The 25,419-nt window shown below is 33.0% G+C and overlaps 1 protein-coding gene across 2 annotated transcripts in view; it reads left to right on the top strand.

The window, feature by feature from the left end:
- Nucleotides 1–11,140: 11,140 nt before the first annotated feature.
- The window catches only part of Vti1a (Vesicle transport through interaction with t-SNAREs 1a), a 32,908-nt gene continuing 18,629 nt past the window's right edge, over nucleotides 11,141–25,419 (top strand). The window contains exons 1-5 of one of the 2 annotated variants that reach the window (XM_035362573.2): nucleotides 11,141–11,569; nucleotides 15,315–15,373; nucleotides 20,248–20,358; nucleotides 23,641–23,721; nucleotides 23,832–23,916. In XM_035362573.2, coding sequence (XP_035218464.1) covers nucleotides 11,476–11,569; nucleotides 15,315–15,373; nucleotides 20,248–20,358; nucleotides 23,641–23,721; nucleotides 23,832–23,916 — 430 coding nt within the window. In that variant the 5' untranslated portion in view covers nucleotides 11,141–11,475. The remainder of the gene's footprint in view (nucleotides 11,570–15,314; nucleotides 15,374–20,247; nucleotides 20,359–23,640; nucleotides 23,722–23,831; nucleotides 23,917–25,419) is intronic. The other variant, XM_035362574.2, reaches the window with a different exon arrangement.

Genomic DNA, 25,419 nt, shown 5'->3' with positions numbered 1-25,419 from the left:
TTCAATATAAAACCTGACTTTCGGAACTTCGGGCTTTGAAGCGGAATCCCGGGATTCCGTGGAACACAGTTTGAAGACCACTGTATTAAGCAGTCTTCGACTAGTTACGTTGCTCTCATTCGCTTTGCATTACCACAAACAAACAAACCATCTGGACTACAATATACATGCCTTTACAAAATTTGTGTCTGTACTTTGTAAAAAACCATATGTACATAATATACAAATAGCGTAGCATTTCTCTTTAGATTTATATCGAATTGTCTTTTTACAGTGGCCATCACAATTACAGAATAATGAGAAAAATGTGTGCACCATATTAATGTTGCAACTAATACCCAATGCTGTAATTATTTATGTTAATTAGATAAAACTGAACACAAAAATATGCGCCGGAAATATGCAAATTCGGTGGATGATAATGAGGTGCGCAATGGACGCATGTTGGAACTTCTGTCTGTAGTGTTGTTTAATATGAATGTGGTTTCTGAGAGTGATCAGAATTCAGTAGTTATGGCTCAAAGGCATAAGTGAGGGTCAAAAGTCGAGAATAATTGGTAGAATCGAGGAAGGTCAATAAACACTGGATCAGTTGACAGACAGCCCGGTCAAGAGTCGCCAAGAGCAACAAGTGCACCAGAAGACCGTTTTCTATCGTTGTCGGCTCGAAGAAACCGCGAAGCAAACTACAAGAGATCTGGTTTTGGACCTTCAGGGTGCCACAAGAACTCGAATTAGCCTTTCTACTGCTGCACGAAGGCTTAAAGAGGTTGGACTGTATGCGACAAAACCAATGGTTTGTCTTCCACTCACTCCAGCTTCCAGAAGGGCCCATTAAACTGATGACGTCTTCATATTCAATGGAGAGAAGACGACTGGGCCAGAGTATTGTTGAATTATTTATTACAGTATTACTGACGAATTCAGATATAGTCTGAACAGTGATTCTAGACGTGTTTTGATCTGGAGAGAGGAAGGAACACGCAACATGTATTCACTTGTCCGTGAAATATCCCGTCTCCCCAACCGTGATTTAATGCTTTGGGAAGGAATCATAACAAATGTCCGAATAGAGGAGCCTATCTTTCAAGGAGGTTCTGTAATCGCTCAGAGATATGTGTACGAGGTACTGGAGCCCCCAAGTTAGGCTGTTTAGGGGTACTGTTGACCCAGAGTTTTTGCTAATGAGTGACATTGTTCGGCCTCATCGAGCATATGTGCTATCAGAATAACTGCAAACAGAAGATATGACTGGAATGGATTGGCCACCTTATTCAACCAAGTTTAACCCGATTGAGCATGTGGAGGATGCCTTAGGGCTCCGAATTTCAGAGCGTCAAATTCCTGAAAACCTGAAAACTGCACTTTTAGAAGAATGGCGTGCAGTTCTACAACACATAATCAACACTTTTATAAAGTCTATGAAATCCAGATGTGAGATATGCATATCTGTCCGAGGTGACATACACCATATCAAAGAAATTTATTTCCACAAGAGGGGAATTAATTTTTTCATAATTTTCCCGTTTCCATAAATCTGGTTTTAATTTCAATAGTTTTCGAATAATCAACAGTGACACACTGTAATTTATGTTAACTAATGCTTTTGTACAAATTTCTATTAACAATTTTTCATTAAGTATCAGTTACTTTTTATTTCTGTCGTAGTGACATTAGTATTTTTGGTGTTGAGAGACATGAAAAATGAGCAGTGCCCTCGCCGGGACTCGAACCACAGACATCTCGAATACGCGCCGAGCGTGCTGACCATTAGACCACGAACGCATGCTAAGAAGGCGGGAGAAATACCTTATACTGTCATTATCCTTCAACCAGTGTAGATGCCTATTAAAAACACAAATACTGTTGATTATAAACTGAATGTGCAAATAGATATTTGTAATTTTTATCACTCATAATTTAAATGCTTCTTACTTTCCAATACTTCATATCGAAGAGAAAAAAATTAAATTTTATTTTAGTTTAACATCAGAATGTCGTTTCAAAATAGCTAGCTGATTTATCATCTGTTGATTGACAGTTCGTGCCTGCATCGGGCTGTACATCTGCATGAAGAACAAAAGAAATGTTTGCTGCGACGCAAACGCTATTTATATCACAGTGATTCGTCATGAAGCATTCTTTAAATAAAATATCTTCTCAAAGATGTTTTTACAGCATGCATTAAATGTAAAGCCGAGCAAAAATTCCTTTCTCTTTTAATTGAGAAATTTCACCTTTTACTTGTATTTATTAATTTTGAACTATCCTATTAGCCTCAATATAATATGGTCTTACATGTAAAACGAAGTTCCTATTTCTGAAGATGTGTTACGGGAAAGAAAGGGGGAAGGGTTTTCGTGTAAAGATTGTTAAAGTAAATATATTCGCTTAAATACGAGGGAAATATTAAATGCATTCTGTAAGAAAGATAATTAGGTGCTCTAGATGCCATATTTTAAGACAAAACTAACTAAATATATTTCTTCAATCCGTTTCGCTCCAAAATTCTTACATGTGATACACTACATTTCCCTTCATATGCTGTTGTATCCAATCTATTACAGGAACTAGTAGTACCTATAAAAGTATCTAGTGGTAACTGTCCTGTTGTATCGCTATTTAATTTGCTGATAAAACGTTTTTCTGGATGCCTGTTGCATCTATATCGATTCGATTTTGTTGTATCAATATTTTCTGAAACTTAATCCTTTTGGCCCTGCTGGTGGCGTATGCCACTTTTATATGTAGAAGATTATTTTATTGGTAGTAGAGTTTCTTCTATTTATTCACTGACAGAGGCTTCATTTGCACGTGGTTTTTCATTCCTTGAAGATCGTGGCAGTTGCCATGATATTCTAGTTTCCTACAACTCGAGTAGAACTTGTTAGTATTTTCCAATGCAGTTCATTCTAACAACTATAAACAATATTTTGCAAATTATTTTTTTCTTCCTCTCAAATACCCCGAGGGATCTATCAGATGGTGTTAGAATACCATGAAATTTAAATGAATGGAAAGTCTTGAATCAGGATGTAAACTAAGAAGGAATTTAAGGATACCGAATTCCGGTGCTCCGTTTCTCAGTGAAGAGTAATTCCAGGCAGAGCGCACCACATCTCCAAAAAAGACGAATTCTGGTAATTTATCGCACAATTGAAATGTAGCATTAACAGAAAACTTTCAGTTTTTTATTAATGTAACATTTAGTTGATAGTTAATAAAACTCTTATTAACTCTAGATAGTAGAAATATACCTCACTTTCTCTTGAAGGAGCAAAATACAAGGGGAAATTGCAGCACATGAGGGAAAAAAAAAAAAAAAAAAAAAAAAAAAAAAAAAAAACGTGTCGAAATGCGATTATTTCTAAATAAAGAACTTTTTTGAGCTCCCCTTATGTGGTCAAGAAGGCGACTTTAAATGGATTAGAAACCAAAACAAAGCTGGAACTTTATCTGATCGTAAAAATTACTTCTGGTCCTCAAAATACGATGGATGGGGCACTATTAGAATGTGGTATTTTACTTGATAGCTGCGGACAAAGAGCAACGCGTAAGCTGGAGCACTATCTTGATGCAACATCTAAGTCAGGTTTTTCTACAAATCATTTTCTACAATCCTCTTCGTGCCCACACAGTACCTCCTACATACATATAGGAGGTACTGGCCGACAGCATTCCTCAAACGCGCTAAAAAGTTCCTGATACGCTTTTTTGTTTACCATCTCACTAAGCAGTACAAATTCCTGGTGGACAATGCCTTTTCAGTCGGAAAACACAACCAACATCATCTTGATCAAACTTACGTTTGTTTCCGGACCGATTCATGCCTGCTCTTTTTTTGGACAAGGAGACACTTTACTCCCCACCACCACCACTGCGACCACTTCGTTTCAATATCATAGCAATAAAATCACGTCTCATCGCTTGTTTAAAGCAAAATTTCACACAAACATGTTGTTCTTGAGAATCTTTCACTGTCACTTTGGCACTAATCCGACCAACGGCTTATGCATGGGCTTACCTCAGCAGCTGTAACTCGCCAACTAACGGTCAGAGAGACATTCGGCAAATGGCAGTTTGTTGTTTAAACCTGCCGCTACGTAAGTTCAGTAGTGGCAGCGCGTTCCCTCTGCCGGTTCGCTATTTCAAAAGTTCGGTTTCTTTTTCAACACTATATACATATATACATGCATACATGAACACATACATACACATATTTCTGGATTCGGTCCCGATAACAGAAGAGTACTGCAGAATCTTTAACAGCCCGTGTTTGACGCTTTCAACCAATTTCCCCGTAGAGTAACCGTTAAAGTTTGAAGTAGAACAATTGGAGACTTTGAAAAATTGGCCAGTGTTTCATCTTTATGAGGCATTTGACTACTCCTTTCTTTTGCAATAGTAGAGCTACTCTGATGTTAATCATCAATGTGGATATTTCTATACAAGAGTTCGGAATGTTTTTTCCGCAAACAATATGTGACACTTTTTTCATCATTTAGCTATTCTATGATCTTGATTTAAGCAAATAAACAACTCTAACTAGAAACCACAATATTTAAACAAACATATTTGTCTCTCTTCTGTTGCCATTTTTCGAGCTTTATAGCAGTCGAATGATTTATAAAAATCCTAAACAAAATGTACAGTGACTTCCATTCATAATCCAAATCAAAGAATATGCTCATGGAACTGGTGGAGATTTACTACATCTATTAAAATAAATACCTTTTGAGCTATAACTTTTAGACGGCTTATTTGCTCCAAAACGTTTACTAGTTATAGACTCTTAGGTATTTCTCCGAGCTTCTTAGCATGCCTTTGTGGTGTAGAGGTCAGCACACTCGGCGGGTATTCGAGAGGTTTGTGGTTCGAATCCCGGCGAAGGCACTGCTAATTTTTCACATCTCTTATTTCAAAATAAACCTAATGTCTCTTCAACACTAGCTGTTCTCTCTCTGTTTCTTAAAGTAAAAATAGCGATTCATCTAAATCCATTCGATAGGATGAGTTTGTATTATTTTCATCATCGTTTCCGTCATATGTGTCAAATTATCTGCGCTTTCGATTTATATAGCTCTTAACCTTTGCTCACAATTAAGAGTTTCATTAGGTTCAGTGCTCGGCAGACTCATTAGTCATCAGAGTCAATTATCAACAGTTCAACAACTGAAATATCTTTTTGAGAGCCACATTTTTTTAAACTTAAATTATATAGGTAGGTATATTGTTATTACTCTTACGCTGGCTTTTACGTGCTCAACGTGCTCAATCTGATCAGCGTTCGCTGAGGTTGACTCTCTTCCATCCACACTTGTACTCGTTTCGTGTATCTTCTTTCGTTCATTCTCTCTGTATATCCAAACCATCTTAACATACCTTTCTCAGTTCTCAACACTACATCTTTTTTCACTCCACAACACCCCCTAAAATTAACTTAATACTTGTTTTTATGTCTTAATTAAACTATATAGGTATGACGAATAAAACTTGATATTACACTTAATAACGATACTATTTATTGATAAAATAAAATTGTAAGGTATCCAAAAACTTAAATCATGATAATGACGAACAAAGACTAATTTGAGCAATGGCCTAGCATTTCCTTGGCATGTTTGTGTAACTTAAATTTGTATGCTGTTGTTTTTAATTGTAAGCATGATTCCCAAGTTTTCATCAATAAAACTACTTCTCAGTTTACTCTTGATAAGGTTCATGTTTGAAAATGATTGTTCGCATGAATATATAAAATCTAATAAAGAAAGAACAGCAAACGCTAGTTTTGTCAACTGATTATATGATTCAGGAATACTATTCAATGTGTTAAAAATCAACGTACTTACCTCGTCCATATGTTTCAAAGCAGACCACTTGTGCTGCGAACTAAGCTCACGTTTGTTTTCCTCTGGTGTTTCTATAGCAGGGCTAAGATGTTCAAATTTCGAGCTCCATAATTATTTGCTTTTTAAATCCAGCAGTTGGATCTCAAAGCTTCAAAGACAATATTAAAAGGGAGAAAATTTTAATTCTGTTACTGTAGTATTAAGGAGTTTCTTAACAAAAACTAATTTCACTTTGTTGTTTCTGAATTCCTGAAAACTGCTGAGAAAAACTCCTCTCATATTTAAAATTGTGGTTTTGAAATAGCCAAATGTTTCAACTTATTATTTTCAAATTATTTTTCTATTATATTTTCAGAATTATTTTCTTAGTGATGTTTCAACAGGTTTGGAAAGTGAATCAAAGTTACTCTTTCAAAATCTCGAGCAAAAAGAGATTATTTGTTTTCAAATAAAATAACCTCTCCTAAAATTTAAAAAAAAAAATTATTTTTCCTTTGCCCTGTAGTTTTTGATTAAGATAATTAGATGAGATGCAACGTCTACCATGAAATAAAATTTTTGGATCCACTGATCGTTCGTTAATTCTGCGTGATAAGCACCCTTTTCATGAAGAACTCCTTTAACATCTGTTAATAAGAGCGCGGAACGTTTCAAAAAGTTTCCTCTTGATAACCAACTTACTTTATTAGATTTGCGCACTCACTCTGCGTTTCAACTAAGAACTCTTTAAACTGGCTAAGATTAAGAGCTTTAGCTATAATTGAGTTGATAATCTTAATCACCAATTATATAACATTTTAAGCAGAATACAGGTTCTCATGAAAATGTCTGCGCACAAAGCATTTCTTGATCAGTGATATAACGGTAAGTAAATATTTCGTGAATGATATTTTTTCTTTCAAAATAGAAATAAACCGTTTTTACGCCGATCATACTTTTCGTTCCGGCTGTTGTAACTTACACAATTTTATTGAATATGTTTTTCATTACATCCAGTTACAGCATTTGCCAGACAGTTTCAATCCATTAATTGTCGAAATTAAGAGTCATTTAGAAACTTTGAGTTCGTATTTAAATATTAAACTACATTGAGTTAAAACCCATATAGGCTTTATTGGTAATGAGAGGGCCGACAGCCTGGCCAAGCAGGCGATCTCAAATGTCAGTGCAATGGATATTGAAGTAGCATGTTCGAAGAGAATTGCTATTCGAAGAATGAAAGAATTTTACATTAACACATGGAAAATACAGTGGTTCTCTTCATCTAAAAACAAAGTATTTATGGAACTATTTAAAATCACGAATAAAATGAAATGTATGAACAATATTGAAGTTAATCAGGTTTTAACTGGACATGGTAGGTTTCCGTTCTATTTCAACCGATTTAACTTGCAGGAAAATAAACTTTGCAATAGTTGTCAGGTTGATGGTGATGCTAGGCATTTTGTGGTTGATTGTAGTTTAACAGCATCTATTAGATTTTTAACATTACTGATTTTAATGCAAGTGTCATTAATTTTAAAGTTTTTAAATCATATTCTATGGCTCTAATGAAGTTTATCAATGAAAATAGGGCGCTGGTAGGAATCTTCTGTTAAAATTGAATTCTGTATTTGTGTGGGTTTTAGATATATGTGGTGTTCTATGTTGTGAATTTGTGTTTATGTTTTTTTTTTTTTTTTTTTGGTTTGTTTTGTTTGTTGATTGGTTTGTAATTTTGTGTTAAATGTGCTTACTTATTTTTAATTTAGTATTTTTGTTTGTTGTTTGGGGTGGCTGGGTTACTGGATGCCCTCGTTTGTGGATATGCGGGGCCCATTCTTTTGAGCTATGGGGACACTCGTGTCCAGGTGGGCTGAAGGGAGACTCCAATTCTTACAGCATTTGCTATATCTGCTCCACGTGTTTGACCTTTGAGTGGCAATAATCCTAAACGTTCTTCTTTGGAACTTACAGCGAAAGTAAATAGTATAAAAAGTGAACCTTGCTCTGTATCATTTATGTAATAAGACTCGTCAGCTGCTATAGATAAAGATGAAAATAATTTCAGATCTTCAACTTGCTGTTTGGTTATATTCGAAGACATTCTGTTCTATCTTTCACTGTTTTAGTAGACAATGGTGCCTCTTTTTTTTTTTTTATGATACCAGCTTCATTCTTAAAATCTCGAAATAGCTCTTTGGATGCATTTATAAAACAACTTTTCATGCATACGCCGTTTGTTTCCCTCTTTTAGCAATCTCTTGACTAATCACGAAACTGGCAATATTAACATTATTGAAAGATTGCGTCCAGTAATTAAATAATTAAATAATGTCCAGTAATAAATGTGTCCTTATAAAACTCCAGTAAAGAAACATTTTCAAATTTTTCTTTCAGTTGAATGTCACTTTGTAGCTAATACATCATGACATACTAATATGTTTTTGTTTAAATTTTTATTTTAAAATAAATGCCAACGAATCGATTATATATGAATCAAATTCAAAAATTTATTTTTTAATAAAAATGAGTAAATTTACATATTTATTATTTACATATTTATTATTAATTTCTATGTTTCTTTTCATTTAGTTTGTATTTCATAAAGATGGGAGAAATTCATATTAATGAGATGGATGAAATTTGCTTTTGTTGAACAAACAAATCAATATGGGGTTCAACAGACGAGGTTGCAATTCTTAATGCATTTTCAAGGATGTTTGTCAATGATCTTTGTCCTATTTTTGTTTTTTGTTTGCTTCATTCTTGAAAATATAGGTACTGCCAAAAGCTGAAAACATTAATAAAGCATAATTGTGAAAATTAGGATATTTATCGCGGGGTAGGTAATCTTTATAAAACTCCAGTAAAGAAACATTTTCAAATTTTTCTTTCAGTTGAATGTCACTTTGTAGTTAATACATCATGACATGTTTTTGTTTAAATTTTTATTTTAAAATAAATGCCAACGAATAAATTATATATGAATCAAATTCAAACATTTATTTTTTAAATAAAAATGAGTAAATTTAAATACTTTCATAATTTGCGCTTGGGCCGCACTTTAGACACCCATGGTCTAGAAGCTAAAAATCCTGATATTTTGAAACAAAATTTCATTTTTACTTTATTTGGTTTCCCATTCAAGTTAAAATTGTATACATTAATTCAAAGCATTTCATTAGTTAGAATTTGGCATATGATAATTACTGTGATAGCACAACTTGATGTATAATCAGTACAACCCGAACTCGGTACCAAAAAAAAAAAAAAAAAAAAATTCTAGGAATAACATTAGCGAATATATTTCTATGCTTGTGTAAAATCTGATGGCCTTTGTGTGATATTTTCAAGATATTCTTGCTTTTATGCCCGATCTGGCAAGTACTATTTTACTCAATTAGCCACATTTGGCTCCGGGCCATCTTTGCCGACCACTGCATGAAGTTATAAGCTATATCTCCCGCCTTCCTAGCGTGCCTTCCTGGTGCAGTGGTTCTGCACTCTGAGCCGGTATTCCAGAGGTCCGTGGTTGGATTCCCGGAGAAGGCGATTGCTCATTTTTCATCTTGCCTGCTTCCAAAAAATACCTAATGTCTCTACAAAATAATGATGATTCTACTCGTGGATTTAGAACATTGCGGCATATTTATTGCTCGCATCGCCGAGAATTTCTAAAGCGCGAAGTTTCGATTCTAACTGTCATAAAATTTTCTCAAAGAAAGCTTTTTATCTGAACTTTCTCTAAAACTAAAGAAAGTAAATCTCTAACCTAACCTTCTGTTGAGAGATCTTATTTATCATAACGCTCTTGTAATTGATCTAAAACTTTGATGTAACTCTCCGCCCGGTCTGAACAGCAGACGATAGTCGTTTCATTGATTGCAGTAAATGCGCATATTTGTCATGATCGTCTAAACTTGGATTACTACCAATCTTCTTGAACTGACCCAAAACCCTAACCAGTTTTTAATATTGCAATCAAACAATGGCAGCTTTAGTTTTGGATAACGAAGAACTGTGTTTTTCGAAACATCATTAACGGGCACAGCAGAGTTGCGATCTACATTAATTAAAATAGCGGAGATTTAATCTTAGTATACGGCACACATGCGGTTTGGAGTAAACGAGTCATTTTGGTGTTGGCGACGATTTTCCAAATCATGCCTAGGCCGTACCGCATACTAGGATTTTTACAAGGGCTGAAATCTTAGATTCTAATACCCTCCGTTCATTCCTACCTAACTCCTCACAGTCTAGCATTTCTCTTCCAAGAATTTTAATTTCGAAAGCTTTTGGTTCCCGAACTAAATACTTTCAACTTCTTCATAATCATTTAAATAATGTAAATAATCTTCTAAACCGAGTACACTTAGCTTTCAATGCCTCAATCATAAAAAATAATTAAATAAATAATTTACTCACGAGTGATCGTCCTGTTATACAAAGCCAAATGTTCCAAAAAGAACTCTTCTTTCTTCGAATCAGCTCACAAAACAATATAAACTCTAACAAGAACTTAAAAATAAGAAAATTTGAAATAAGGACATATAAATAAAAGATAGTAAGTTTATTCTCTTTTTTTCGAATCAACCATCAACTGTCTCCCGCCATACATCGCTGTTGCCAGAAAAAGTATCTAACATGAAAAATGATTATTGAGCGTTAGAGATATAGGTGCTAGCACAATAAATTAATTTTTTTCCCTGGAGACGTAGTTCTTATTGAGAGTGATAATATTAAATACACTGAGCGACCTTTAGCCATTATTATTACTAAATTACTGCCTGGAAGATATAACGCCATTAGACTTCTCTATGATTGAAAACTGTAAAAGGACAACTTTTACGTCCCGTAAAAGAATATTTATCATTAGAAATGTCGTAAAGTTGATTAGAAGATCTAAAAAATAATAGTAATGAAAACGATAGAGTTGAAGGATGTTCGGAGGAAAAAAGCGAAAAAAAGATGTAAAATTCGTAAAAACCAGTAATGGAAGAGAAGCTAGGATTGAGAAAGATAGAACCTGTTGATTATATGAAAATTTGAACTTTAATTAGTTCTTTTATCTCTTCCTTTTAATTTTAAAATTTTGTATTTAATTACCAAAGTTCTATTCTCTAAATTTCTAGTAGGTAAAGTTATTTACTGACAACTTAAGATGGGAGCATATTGGATTTCAGAAGACATGTATCCGAATTTTGTACGTATTTTCATTTTATTTTATTTATGTTTTTCTGCGTCTAATAATTATTGTAATTTTTGTTTCTCCGAAGTGGCAACAAAACAGCTTTTATAATAAATGAAAATTATGTGCGTGTAGTAGGCTAATTAAAAAATGTTTGTTATTTCTAGGAGAAATGTTTTATGCAAGATCAAAACCTATTTTCAAACATAAACGATATAGAATATGTTTATTAGTCTCCTGATATGCTGCAAACGTAACAGCTTATTTTGATCAAGGAGGTTTCCTTGATTTTGACACGTAAGAGAATTCGTAGATCATTCTCAGCAACATAAGTCACGCCGCTCTAAGCGCTGCCCTGCACAGTGCTATATTTGTTTTAGTCGCTCTGCTACTAGAGGGCGAGCATTTCGCTTCTGTCGAGAATCCGAAATCATTTTAAAATCATTAGTTTAAAACATGGCGTCGTTGATGGACTCGTTTGAGCAGCAATATGCTACTCTGACAGCTGATATTACTTCAAAAACTAGTCGTCTCCCAAATTTATCGGGAGGTGAGTTATCTTGAAAGATATTAAACTAAAATGTATTTAAAGTACATTCTTGCATTTTTTTTTTTTTTCCTCTTGCAATGAGCCAAATGTCAAACTGCTGATATGAAATGCATTGAATGCTGTCAAATTTTTCTCTCTCCTTCCTCACTTTTTCAATAATTAATGTAACTACAAATTGTTTTAAAATGCAAAACACCATAACTATTCAGCGCATAACGTGCTATATTAATTGTGTTTCCTCAAAACTCGTTTGCCCCCCGGTCCACATATTTATTGGTTAATGATACGGGGGTTATACCTTTTTCGATTTTGTTAAAATATCAGATTTTTTCTTCATTAAAAAATTGTATCATTTCAAAATTTTCTAAGTGGGGCCCTGAACTGATTTTAAAAATAATTATTATTTCATTTATTAATAAGTTATTTTTAATTGAAAATAATTATACATATTATAAGATTATAGATAAATTTGAATTTTTCTTAAGCTGTTCATATCTGTTCATGTAACATGTTCTCTATCAAATAGGTAATAGCTTCCTTCCTTTTGTATACCATATGCAATATGTATGAGACTAATTAGAAATGTAAAGGATTGATGCAGAGTTGTATTAAGACGTATAGAGGCTCTAAGCAATTAAAAAATGTTGGTCCCCCTACATAAATTTACAGTAAAATCCTTTTTCTCTCCCCCCCCAATCCTTCCTTCTGAATTCAGAAGAACTTTTTTGTGGTATCCCTTTCCTTGATTTTTCAAGAATGTGCTTATTTTGCTAAATGGTTAATCTAGCTCTTGATAAATACATCTGGAGATAGGTAAAGCTGCTGATGACATTTAAGAAATTGGGGAAGTTGTATGACTAGTGGTACTTAGGGATAGTGTCCTACCCCTAATCAAACACACTTTAAAAGTTTTGAAATAATTTGTGAAATAACTCAAAATTTCTTCCAAGTCCACAAATTGTTCATAATTTAGAAATTTTGAAGAAATTTCAACTAACAAAGTCTTTGAAAAATTAAAGTCACTTTGAAATTAAAATCACTAAATACATAGTAAGTACAGAAGCAGTAGAGCTAATAAACAAAAAAAAAAAAAAAAAAAACATGCAGGAAAATGCAAACTAAATGGTGCTGATAAAATACAGAAAAGGAATAAAAATACATAATCAAAAGGTACAGTACAGATCACAAATATACATTATATATAATAATGATAGTTTAATAACAATTTCCAAAAAGAAAGTATTAGAATTAATACACAGAAAACAAATATACATTGCATATAATAATGATATTTTAACAGTTTCCAAAAAGAACTTATTGGAATTAATAATCTTAATCAGGAGAACGCATTAAAATAGTCATAGAGTGATGAAAGTAATAAATAATGAGTATCGGGTGTAAATTATTCAATAGGTGTAACAAATGATTATTTCTTAAGTATGGAGACATTTGATTTAGTGTCAAAGTGAAATTAAAAACTGGGACTCTCCACAAGCTTTGTTATGAAAAAATATCAAATGCATATGCGTAAAGCATACAGAGGAAAAAGGAAGGTTGCCAGAGTTTCGGATTTTAGATCATTCTCAATACTGGATGTCCAGATTTCGAACTTAGTACTGTATTAGGTATGCATTCGATAATATAATAATTGTTGTATTAATAACAGCTGTCATTGTTTATAGAGATCATAGGCATTCAGTTAAGTGTGAAATTTCATTATACAGTCAAAAGTCGTTAATCCGGACTCGTCGGGATTTCGGCGATTTTTTTCAGTTTAAATATGGTAAGATGGCCTGCAGAAATTCCAAAATTAAAATATGAAACCGTAATTTATGAAATAAAGAACAATTATGATCTAAAGGGTATCAAAATTTACAAAAAAAGCTTAATATTTATTTGTTTACTTTATTAAACATTTCTTTCAATGTAAGTTGTTTAAGTTGCTTCGTTTCATGTGATAATACTTTCTCTTTAATTCTATTAAACAGGCATAATTTCTTGTTTAGTTACCAAGTTCCGCTGTTCAAGTCCTATAATTGCTGTGTTGAGAATACCGACTAATTTGTCAATCGAAATGTTATTGAAAACGAAAACAAACTCTGGGTCACTTTCTTCACTATCGGAAGCGAATTATAATGACGAGGAACTTGGTTTAAATCGTATCAAAGACGGAGTACATCGAAATGAAATACTACACTTAGTAAGGAATTATAAGCCAAATAAAATAAAAACAAACATCTGCCCTGAAGATAAGGATAGTGCCGACAGATCAACTTCCAATTCATTGCGTGCCACGGTGTCCCCCCCCCGCCTCCGCCGCAGAGCAGCATGAAATTGATAAACAGATTTGGATTTCGAAACATACTTTCGCTTTGTAGATCCTTTACATATTAGTAAATACATATCGGAAATTCTATTTGACATAATCGAAAGTTCAAGCATACTTTTATAAAATTGCTCTAACAGTCTGCAAAAAATAATAAGGCGGATCCAATTCGAAGATTAAGGAAAAACGCAATATGCAACATTAACCGAATTAGATAATTTTAGCTTAGCTTATACTGTCCGTTATACATTAAACGCGCATGCGTAAACATATTATGCGCATGCGCACACGCATATTCGCAGGCGTAAAGGTCTTATGCGCACGCGTAAACGCCTATGCGCATGCGTCAATGCGACACATGCGCAGAAAGTTTGTAGCTTTGAGGTCCGGATTATGGGTGTCCGAATTAACGACTTTTGACTGTATATAGTGAAACAAAAATGTTTTTCCATTGCTACTGAAATAATTATGCATTATTTTTTCGGTGCTTGCATATTATTTCAACCACTCAGTAGAAATCGCGTCAGTAGAAAGCTTCAGATACCAAACTCTGATACCACACACATAACAATTATTCAGGCAACCTTATGCATAACAGATATTCAGCTTCCAACATCGCCATTTTCGTAAGTCTTCTTTTTGTTGTATTCTAAGTTCCAATGGCTTTTATAGAAAAATTATGATTATTTTTTGTCTAAAACTTGGATTTGAAAATTTCTGCTAGCAGAGTTTTTCTATGAAGAAGAAGAAAAGTGAAATTTCTGCAAGAATACATTATTTTGTTACAAATCACTAAAGGAACAACGCTGCGAATTCTTTCTTAAAATGATCGCTACGAAATTTCCGTCACAACAAAAACCTATTTGTAACTAAATTTATTGGTTAATCTTTGGATTATGGTAACTTGGCGATTTTTTGGCGACCAACCCTGCTACAGCAACCTGCTAGTTTTTGTTTGGACGCCATTTTGTTTTCATGAAGTAAAGGCTTTTTTTTTTTTTTTACTCAACATTTTTTTCCAACAATCTGCTAGCCGAATTACGCTTATGCTAGAACTTTTATGGAACAAAAGTGCTTAATCATGATGAAGATTAGGTGCGAAATTTGGAGAAAGTGCAGAATCGCCCACTGCTTGCCGCGTTTTTAAGAACTGCACATACACGGTATCATCCATGTACACGTCGACCTATTTTCACTTAAAAAAACATCCCAGAATTGCACAAAAATGGCATTGTGCACTTTCTTGACTTTATCCATGTACACTGCTAAAGTCCTAGCTAGTAACCTTTATCGCCTTACCAAAATGTCGCCAAACTACCTGTTACCATGTTCCAAAGATTAGCCCATGTTCGAATATTTGAGTGTGTTTTATTGTGTATTTATTTCTGATAATTAACAAGTATTTCTGTCTTAATTTAGTTGAAAGAAAATTATTAATTAGCCAGGTAGAGAGGCAAATGGAAGAAGCTCATGAATTGGTATGTACAAATCAGGATTTTCTTATTGAAATTTAATTATTCTCTATTTATCTGATAAATAATATTTTTCTCCCAGTACTTTTCTTTTTCCTGGGTTGCCAGCCACCAAATGCCATAGCCTATTTATATTGCACCATGAAAAGCCATGCAGTGATAGTAAATTATGGTTAATGTATCCAGTGTCAAATTTGTCCAGTTTTCTGATTTTTTTTTAAGTGAAAACAGATGCTTGGAGAAAATGGTTTTATACTACCCATGCACACAGCATTATATACCTTATATATTTGTTTTTGCTATATCTAAAATAGTTATTCTTTTCATAAAACATAACATTTCATTAGGGTTGCCACCATCTAGTTAAATTTCATGCTAATGTGTATGTTTGGTGTTCCTCTTAACTGAAAAGTTCCTTTATTCCTTTTGCTTTACATGAGAACTCATTTCAGAAATACCCATTTAAATAATATATTGTTTACATGCATTGACTTTTGCCAAGAAATTTGGCGATCTGGATCCCAGTGATTGAGTTTCTCTCAATTTTGGTAGATCAGACTTCTTGAAGATAATTTTCCAGTTTATGACAGTTTTGTATCTCACGAGCAAATCTTTTAAGCAAAACTTGATTTATGGTAATTTCTTTCACTAACAGCAAATAATTTCTGTACCTATCATAAATGTAATCAAGCCAGTTTCTTATTTTCATTTTTTTACCAAAGCAATTTATTTTAACCTGAACACTATTCAATTTTAAACTTCTCTAACATGTTTTCTTTAATTATGTGTAAATTACATTGCATGGAAATATTCTCAGCTGTTTGGCAACATTCCTGTGCTTCTGAAAAAGTAGACTGCTTCTATCTTCTTAAGAAAAGAACAAATACAGCTTACATCTCTGACCTAACAGAGGAAGACTGAGTCGCGTGTTTAAAAAAAAAAAATTAGTGAAATTTGATAGAGTAGGTCTGTAATAGCAGATATTTATGTATAAATTAAAGTACTTGTATTTTATATCATTGACTGCTGAATTTGACGGCTACCATTGAACCATGAAAATTAGCAGAGATCGTAACGAAGATGCACCATTCATTTTTGCGGAATTCTGAAGGAACTGAAGCCTCTTTATTTAAAAACAATCAGTATCCACCTGCTTTGTAAAAGACCTTCATTTATTTCTACCATTTTGTCAGGCCTTCCAACGGTACTGGAAACTCTGTTTAGAACAATATGAGTACACTGTGTGTGTGTGGGGGGGGGGAATGGGACATTTCTATATTTCCCGTTCTAGTTGGTCGATTGATGAAATTCAGCTTGCGTTTTTCATATCTTGACAGCGGATATATATTAGATTTGTATATAACATAGTTCTAATACAGGTATTTTGACATAAAATCAGACTTTTTCTGAAATGACAAACCACTTTTTTCCCGTATTTCAATTATATGACTCAAATTATGCCAAACTGCCATGTTTTGTAAAAACCGCACAAATAGTTTTTAAAAAATTAGCTCTCAAAACTTTAGATCCTCAGTGTTAATTGAATTTGCTTTTTTTGTTAAACTTATTTGATTCTTCCTTTCAAATTTCGAAATTTAGGCTCATTCCAAATAAAATTTGCCTGTTTTGTATGATTTATTTTAAAAACTTGTATTTTTAAATAATTTTTATAAATTTTTCAAAAAACATTTTGAATTATAAAAGCTTTGCCATCATCTTAAAGTAGATGTATTTCTAAGCATGCCTGCAAAACATTAGAGTTTTTGTTCAAGATTTCGCAAGATATACTTGCATGTTGATGCGTTTTGAAATTTGATGTACAGTCAAAAGTCATTAATTCGGACACCCATAATCCGGAGCTCAAAGCTACGAACTTTCTGCGCATGCGTCGCGTACGCATGCGCGTAAGACCTTTACGGCTGCAAATATGTATGTGCGCAGGCCCAAAATACGTTTACGCATGCGCGTTTAATGTATAACGGACGGTATAAGCTAAGCTAAAATTATCTAATTCAGTTAATGTTGCAGATTGCGTTGTTCCTTAATCTTCGAATTGGATCCGGCTTATTATTTTTTGCAGACTGCTAGAGCAATTTTATAAAAGTAAGCTTGAACTTTCGATTATGTCAAATAGAATTTCCGATATGTATTTATTAATATGTAAAGGATCTACAAAGCGAAAGTATGTTTCGAAGTCCATTAAACAAAAAGTGGAATTGCTGCGAAAAATGGATAAAGGCATATCCTTTGCTTATCTAACCATTCCGAAATCTTGTTATCAATTTCACGCTGCTCTGCGGTGGGGGGATGCCGCAGCGCATAATGAATTGGAAGTTGATCTGTCAGCACTATCCTTATCTTCAGGGCAGATGTTTTTATTTTATTTGGCTTTTAATTCCTTACTAAATGTAGTATTTCATCTCGATGTATTCCGTCTTTGATATGATTTAAATCAAATTCCTCGTCATTATAATTTGCTTCCAATAGCAAAGAAAGTAAAGTAAACAAATAAATATTAAGCTTTTTTTTTTTTTTTTTTTTTTTTTTTTTTTGTAAATTTTGATACTTTTTAGATCATAATTGTTCTTTATTTCATAAATTACGGTTTCATATTTTTAATTTTATAATTTCTGCATGTCATCTTACCAGATTTAAACTGATGATCTATAATCCGGAATCGCCGAAATCCCGACGATTCCGGATTAACGACTTTTGACTGTATTTATATATATTAATTATAAGCGATAAGAATGAAAATATGGTTTATGCACTTTGTTAAAATTATTTGAAAGTATGAATGATGACTTATTTTCCGCTTGTGGGCAATAAAGAAAAAGGAAAGGAAAATATATTGCTATACTTTAAAGAAGATCGCCAAGTGAATTATTCTTCTCACAAACTGAAAAAATACTGCCCAGATAAATTTTTTAATTTCTGCATAAATTACAAAATTTAATATCTAGGCATAATTTGAGTCATAGAATCGAGATATGGAAAAACATTGGTGTGCTGTTTCAGAAAAAGTCTGATTTTGTGTCAAAATATCTATATTAGAACAAATCTATATATAAATGTAATATATACTCTACGTCGCGCTTTCGAGACATGGATAACACAATTGGAATTTTGTCAATCAGCCCAGTAGAAGGGGAGATATAGAACTGTCCCCCCTTTTTTTTTCCGCAGTGTACATACTTCCTGCAGGTAATTGTTCCAGTTTGTTACTGTTTTGTCAGCCATATTCACTATCACTATTGCATCCATTGATGCACTCTGTTTTTGATGATAGGATCTCAATTTTAAAAATAATCCACTGCTTGCTGTTCAATAGAAAGGGAATCCCAAAGTTAATCATTTTTTAAGTACCAAAAAAAAAAAAGTACTGCAATAACTGTTAATTTATGTCCTTATAAAAACAAGGGAACTACTCTTTTAAACACCCTTGGTTGGCGACCACTTTTTTAACACGCAATTTATGCTAAGAATCCGAAACAAAAATAGAAAATTTAAATAGCAAAAATGTAAAGTTTCTAACCAAAAATATTTGACAAGTATCCATGTACACAGCAATCTGTTTTAATTTTTAAAAAAAAAATCGGAGAAGTGAACAATCTATGCAGCGTAGGAATCTAGGAATTATGCACACCTCGCTAAAATAAACTATAAATTTCAAACAATACCATGTACACAGCATTCTGTTCTAACTTGGAAAAACATCAGCGAATTACACAATCTAGGCATCGTGCACAGCCTCGGCATTGTGCACAAATCAACAAAATAAACTAAAATATTTAAAATAAATTACAAACAATTCAAAAAACAACAATAACAACAGAAATTCATAACAAAAAAAGCAATGAACATAACATTCTACAAAATAAGAACAACAGTAAAATAAAATGCATTTACCATTGTGAATGCTTCTTCAAACAACAGAAATATCCACTTCAAACATGAGCAAAACTCATCAATTTCCATCACTTTATCGTTGCTCCTATCTTCTGAGACACAGAGCATACAAAATCCAGCATACATTCATAAATAAAATTTTGTCAATCACGCAACGTCTGTGAACAAAAGTGATTTTGCTATATTGCACGTCTTTCTGTGATTCAAAATTTCGAAAATAACGATAAAAACTTCCTCCAAAGTTAACTTACTACACGAAAATCTTAAACTGACAGCACATACTTTACAAGCAACCATTTGCCTGCAAACCCACACAAATAAAACCACTCCAGCAAAATAAAGTTTCAACATCAAAAGAGTTGCCATGCAAACAACATTGTGCCAAAAACCATCGAAGAACACATAACTGTGCCAAAAACCAGTGCAGAACACATATCGCCACATTTGGCGACACCATATATCTGATGGCATATATAAGAGTAGTACCAAAACAAAATGTAGCTTATTGAGAATCAGATGGGACTACATCATATGAAAGTGCAGATTTTAAGAATGTGTTCTTATGTCATTCTTATCCTTAGTTGTTGCTAAATCATGCTGCTTGGCAATAGTTCCTCGGTCAGTTGGATAATGCATAAGTACCTAAATTACTATCGTACTTTGATTCCAACTGAAATTCCTTGTTTTGTTTAATACTTGAGCTGCTAAATTTTCTCACTTAAAATTTATACTTTATATACTTTATACTGGCTCGTGTAAAATATGTTTATCACAGGCAAATTCTTTTCTCTCTCAAATTTTCACATTCAATGCTATTTTAGACAGCGTTCTGAAAATTGTTTTAAATGCATTTGATTATTTTGCCGAAATGTTCTTGTATAAATATTTCTTACTTAAAATTAAATTAATTGAAATGAATATTATTTTAAATATTTAAAATTAAATTATGTCTTATTACTTTTTCTAATTAGTTGGAACAAATGGATTTGGAAGTGAAAGGTATGCCCCCAGCTTCTCGGCAGAAATACCAGATTCGACTGAAAAGCTATGTAGCTGAGCTTTCTTTATTAGATAAAGAATTGGTAAGCATTATTAATTTTGCATTGTTTATAAAATATATGAGAAAGTATTCGGGTGATATCTTTAATTATTACATTCATACTCCTCTCCCATATTCACTGATTCAGTATCTGTGATTCATAGGGGGCAGAGAAAAAAAGGTTTTTAATTTATGAAGTATCATGAGAGCATGACCAAAATATAACAATTCAAGCACACTCATTACAGTTTTCCCGTGCATGAGTGTGGTAGTGTGGAGGTGAGTAAATGCAGAGAATGTAAATGCTGTTGATCTTTCTTTATATTCTCAAGTTTCAGGAAATTCCTCTAACGCTTAATTCGCACTCCAAATTGTTGATCATAAATATGCTGATCGGTAAACTTCATTATCAGTGGTTGGAGTATTTGACTGTTATCTTTCTAATGTTTCTCTTTAAAGTTCTATTTATTACAACAAAAAGTATCCTCAAAATTAAAGCCTAATGCTGCTACGAATGCACGGAAATTACTAGTCTACTATTAATGCTAAAAAATGAATAGTCCTTATTGCTACCAAACAGTGTTTCGTTATGTTATATGATATGAGATCTGTATTTATTCATTTCTCACTTGTCTTCTGTGCGTTAAATTAAAAATTTCATGATTCCTTACTTTCTTAGACATATGGGAAAAAAGAAATAGTATATGCTAGTGTGGAATATATTTGAGATTGTTTATTATACAGTGAAACCTTGGCTCACAAATTTAACTCATTGTTGAAGACTATTACTTGAATCATCAAAAGACAGCATCTTTGATACTTTTACTGTGGCACAAATGCTTTAGCATTAGTGCCCTCGCCTGCTGTCAACTATCCTCTCGCAAACTGCTGCACCGGTAGATGATGAATGAGAAAACATGCACCTCCTCAAACCAGTCCACATGAGAAATTGACAAATTACATTAATCATGCCATCTATGGTGACTTAATCCACAAGTGTTCAACTAGCCATGTCCATGCACAGAGTAGAACAACAGCCCACCAATGCAATAATCAAACGCATCAGCACAATGAGCTGCTCGCAACCACACTCCCAACATACGGAATCAAATCACGACAATAAATTGTTCCTCCTCGTAGTGCACAAACAATGTTGAGAAAGTGTTGTGTGACGTCCATGAGAACCACTGATTCTTGCAAACCTGAATGAGTTAAAATTTTTCAAGCTATCACAATAGGAGCTATTTTGTGACAGTGGTAAAAGACTTAACTTACTGGCCTTAATGGAAACTTGTTTCCCAAGGACAGTGGCACACTTGCATCGCACTTCCACTCAATACCAACAGATATCATCACAAACTAACCTCGGCTAAAACACTGAAAGCACAGCAAGCCATCAGTTAACTACCCTTCATGGACTGCCACACTCATATACTTTTAAACGTGTTGTGTTTCACTATCAGTATTAGTGTCAAAATTTATGACTGATACATCTCCATTTTAGTGAACTATATTAGCTTCTGTGTAATCAGATAAAGTAGTTTTTTCATCTAACTTTTAAATGTACATGAAAAATGCCTGAAGGGAACACCAAACATTAAATTTAAAAACTGTACAGAATTTTACTCTGCAGAACAACTTTATCCAAAAAAAAAAAAAAAAAAAAAATCAATAAGAATGTATTACATATTAAAAAACTACAATTAAGTAAGTAATACCCATTAATACAAATATTAATTATCCTAATAAATAAATTAACCAACTTCCTGTTGCCTTCTCTCCACAGGTATCCAGTATCTAAGAGAAACATTAAATTAAACTGTACAGAATTATCGCCCTCATTTTTCTGAGTGGCAACAGTGCTAATATCAGCAACAATGGCTGTGTGCCATTGTTGCTGATATAATGAGAGATAATTATCAATTTAATGCGATTTCATTAAAAAAATCTCATTCAAATTTTGAAAAAATAACTTCGAGGTGCACTGGCTGTTGTCGAGATGCACCTATGTATCAAATTTCGTAGCCCGGGTCTATTAGCTTACACACAGCACAAAAGAAAGACACTTACACACACAGAGCCAGACAGTCTTCCTTTTATTATATGTAGAGATAACATTTCATTTTTTGCCTGTATTTAAAATTTTTTTGTCATTGTAAACTTCATCAAAAAGTGGGCTTAATTTTTAAAATTAGGGAAGGCCTATAGGAAGTAAAGCCTTCAGAAATGTTGAAAAATAAATAAATAATAAAAAGCAAATAACTAAGATTTAATAAAGCTCAGAGATAAACAAAATTATTAATAAATTAAACTAGACTAAATAGGAGTGGACTGATAAAGGTAGGAATTATTATGAATAATTTTCTGAGATTAATTTAAGATTCTTAAGATTACAAGATTAATTTTAATTTATAATTTGTGTCATAATCAGTTAAAAAAATTAGCTGATGTTTTTACTTCTTTCATTGCGCTCACCCCCTGACGACAATATGGTGAAAGATTTAAATTATTTTTTTCTTTTCTGTTATAGTCTTCATTTTTGGTTTAAACTGTTTTTGCACCTTTCATGCAATTAGTCACTGTGCTTCTCTCTTTTTTTTTTTTTTTTTTTTAATTTTTTTTTATTGCATGTGGTTTGTTCTGAATTGAATATAGGATGGATTTGAAATATTTTAATGTAATTTATTTTGCATTAAACTGAGAATAATGACTGCCCAGTGGTTAAGTGGCTAGGGTGTCCGAGGTTCAATCCCTGGGCTGGGCAAGGTTGACTCAGTCTTTCATCCCTTGAATGGATCGATAAAATGAGTATCAAGTTCGCATGAGGACTAAACACCGGGGTTCCTGGGACAAGCTGACCACTTGCCCAGGGCATATGCTAATGCACACCCGGGGCCCAAGGTCAAGAAAGCAGATTTTTGGTGCCCAAGGTCAAGAAAGCAGATTCAGTGGTGCAACAGGCATAGTGGGCCATGGCCCACTATGCCTGTTGCACCACTGAGTTTAATTTTTAAACTGAGAATAATATAGCATTTTTTTAAATATTTTTATCACTTGCGTGATGCATTTCTTAACCCAGTTTTTTGTTCCTCATCTCCCTTTTTATATTATTATTGGAATTAAGAGAATATTCTTAGTTCAAAAGTCATTTTTCTGGTGATATTTTTCAGAACTGATATTTTTAAAGTGGTGCTCTTATTTTTTATATTCATTGTAAATTTTTTATATCTTTTTCTTACTTTTCTAATTTCAATTTATATGAGTTAGAAATGTAATTTGTGTGATATTTGTATTCCAAGACATATCTATACTACTTTATTGTCAGCAGAGGGCAAGAATTGTACATCGAGATGAAAATCTGGCTCGAGATGAATTATTTGAAGGAGATTATGTAAAAGATGATCAGGTTTGTAAATTTTTATTTGCATTTTTTAATACAGTTTTACTTTAATAAATCTAAAAAATGATTTTGAGGAGAAACTATTTATTTGAATGTTATTTATTAATATATTTCAGAAACAGAGGTTATTAGATAATACTGAAAGGTTAGAGCGTTCTTCCAGGCAGCTTGAAGGGGGATATAAATTAGCAGTTGAAGCTGGTATGAACCACAAAATTTATTACATCTTATGTTTAATTTCAAGAAAAATATTTCAAAGTTATTAAGTTTTTTATGTATTTATAATATATATATTTGTGTGTTTATAATGTATATGCACACTGTATTTATTTCAAAGGAAAGTCTTTCTCCCTCTCCCCCTTATATTTTTGTTCCCTAATTTGGTAAAGTGTTTATAGTCAGGTATTTTCGTAGATGAAATTGAAGTAAAGAGTTTTATTATCATATTATATAGAATAATCACATTAGGTACTTTTCCGTTTTGCCGGCGCAAATGATAAAGTCGCCAATAATGGTACAACTGAAGCCAAACGGAATACCTTCGCTGGCAAACTTTTACGCTTCATTTTCAAAACAAGTTGCAGCCATTCTTTCAATACTGGCATACAATTACATAGAATTTTTACAAGATGGTTCAATTTTATGCCCTAAGGCTATTCCCGGTAATTAAGTCAATTAGGATGCAATCACACCGCTCATCGGAAGGAGGAAATATAGAAAAGGCAAATTCAAGGGTTAAATTCAACCATTCTAATGAGAATGCACTAGCGAAGTAAAGCACTGCGGTTTTACATAATTTCTGAGTAAGCTATTCGTACGAATTGAAATAATTCTTGCATTTAAACTAACTTGTATTCCAAACCAAGATTTAACTTGAAATTAATGTAAATCATTAATGGTAGAATTAGATTTTTGTAGCGTAGTTTACGTGAGATGAGATCACTTGGGGGGTCACGTGATAAGAACTGGCGAATCGGGATGTTGAACCATGAAAGCATAGTAAATTCTTAAATTAATGTCTTCTTACGAATTTATTGTCTTTATTTATTGGCTTTTTAAAATATTTTAAACCATATTAAAATGTTTATGCCTTCAAAATAACAAATTCTTAGAACTAACATTTGTTAACATTTTTTATGTGTATACTGTATGTTGTCGCCAACAAAGTCTGCTTGGCGAAATTTGCGCCAGCGAAACGTAAAAGTACCTCACATTATTTAAATACTAAATAAACTCGCAAGCAATTACTGTGTATAGGATAATTAAAAGTATCCGCCAAAAATGTAAAAGTAGGTACAGGGAATCTCATGTGACTGCACGAGACATTTTAGAAAGTGAACTAAAGCTTCGATTGAAAAATATATTGAAATTACATACAGACGTGCTGAGAAATGTTCCAACTAAGTGCATTTTTCATGAAATAGCTTATGTAACAAATTTATTGACCTTGTGATCTTTCTAGATTTGGTGATAGTCAAAGTGAAGTGGGTTTCAATATGTTGATGAATGAGCAGCAAGTTTTAATATACATGAACTGGTTATTGTGCACACTATTTGAAACTTATGTGTATAACTTGCACAGAAAAATTATTATTTGAAGGGAAAAATTATGATAATGTTCCACGATCCTATGCAGTAGTAATCAGAGATATTTGATATGATAAATAGAGGTCATCATAAAAAACTTCCACATCAATATTTAAT

The sequence above is a fragment of the Stegodyphus dumicola genome, chromosome 7, assembly GCF_044657685.1.
Source record: "Stegodyphus dumicola isolate Sdum_Otavi_A_Nest chromosome 7, ASM4465768v1".
In the NCBI taxonomy this organism is placed as follows: Eukaryota; Metazoa; Arthropoda; class Arachnida; order Araneae; family Eresidae; genus Stegodyphus; species Stegodyphus dumicola.
The sequence above is the reverse complement of the archived record's forward strand: the minus strand, read 5'-3'. Positions and strand labels throughout refer to the sequence as shown.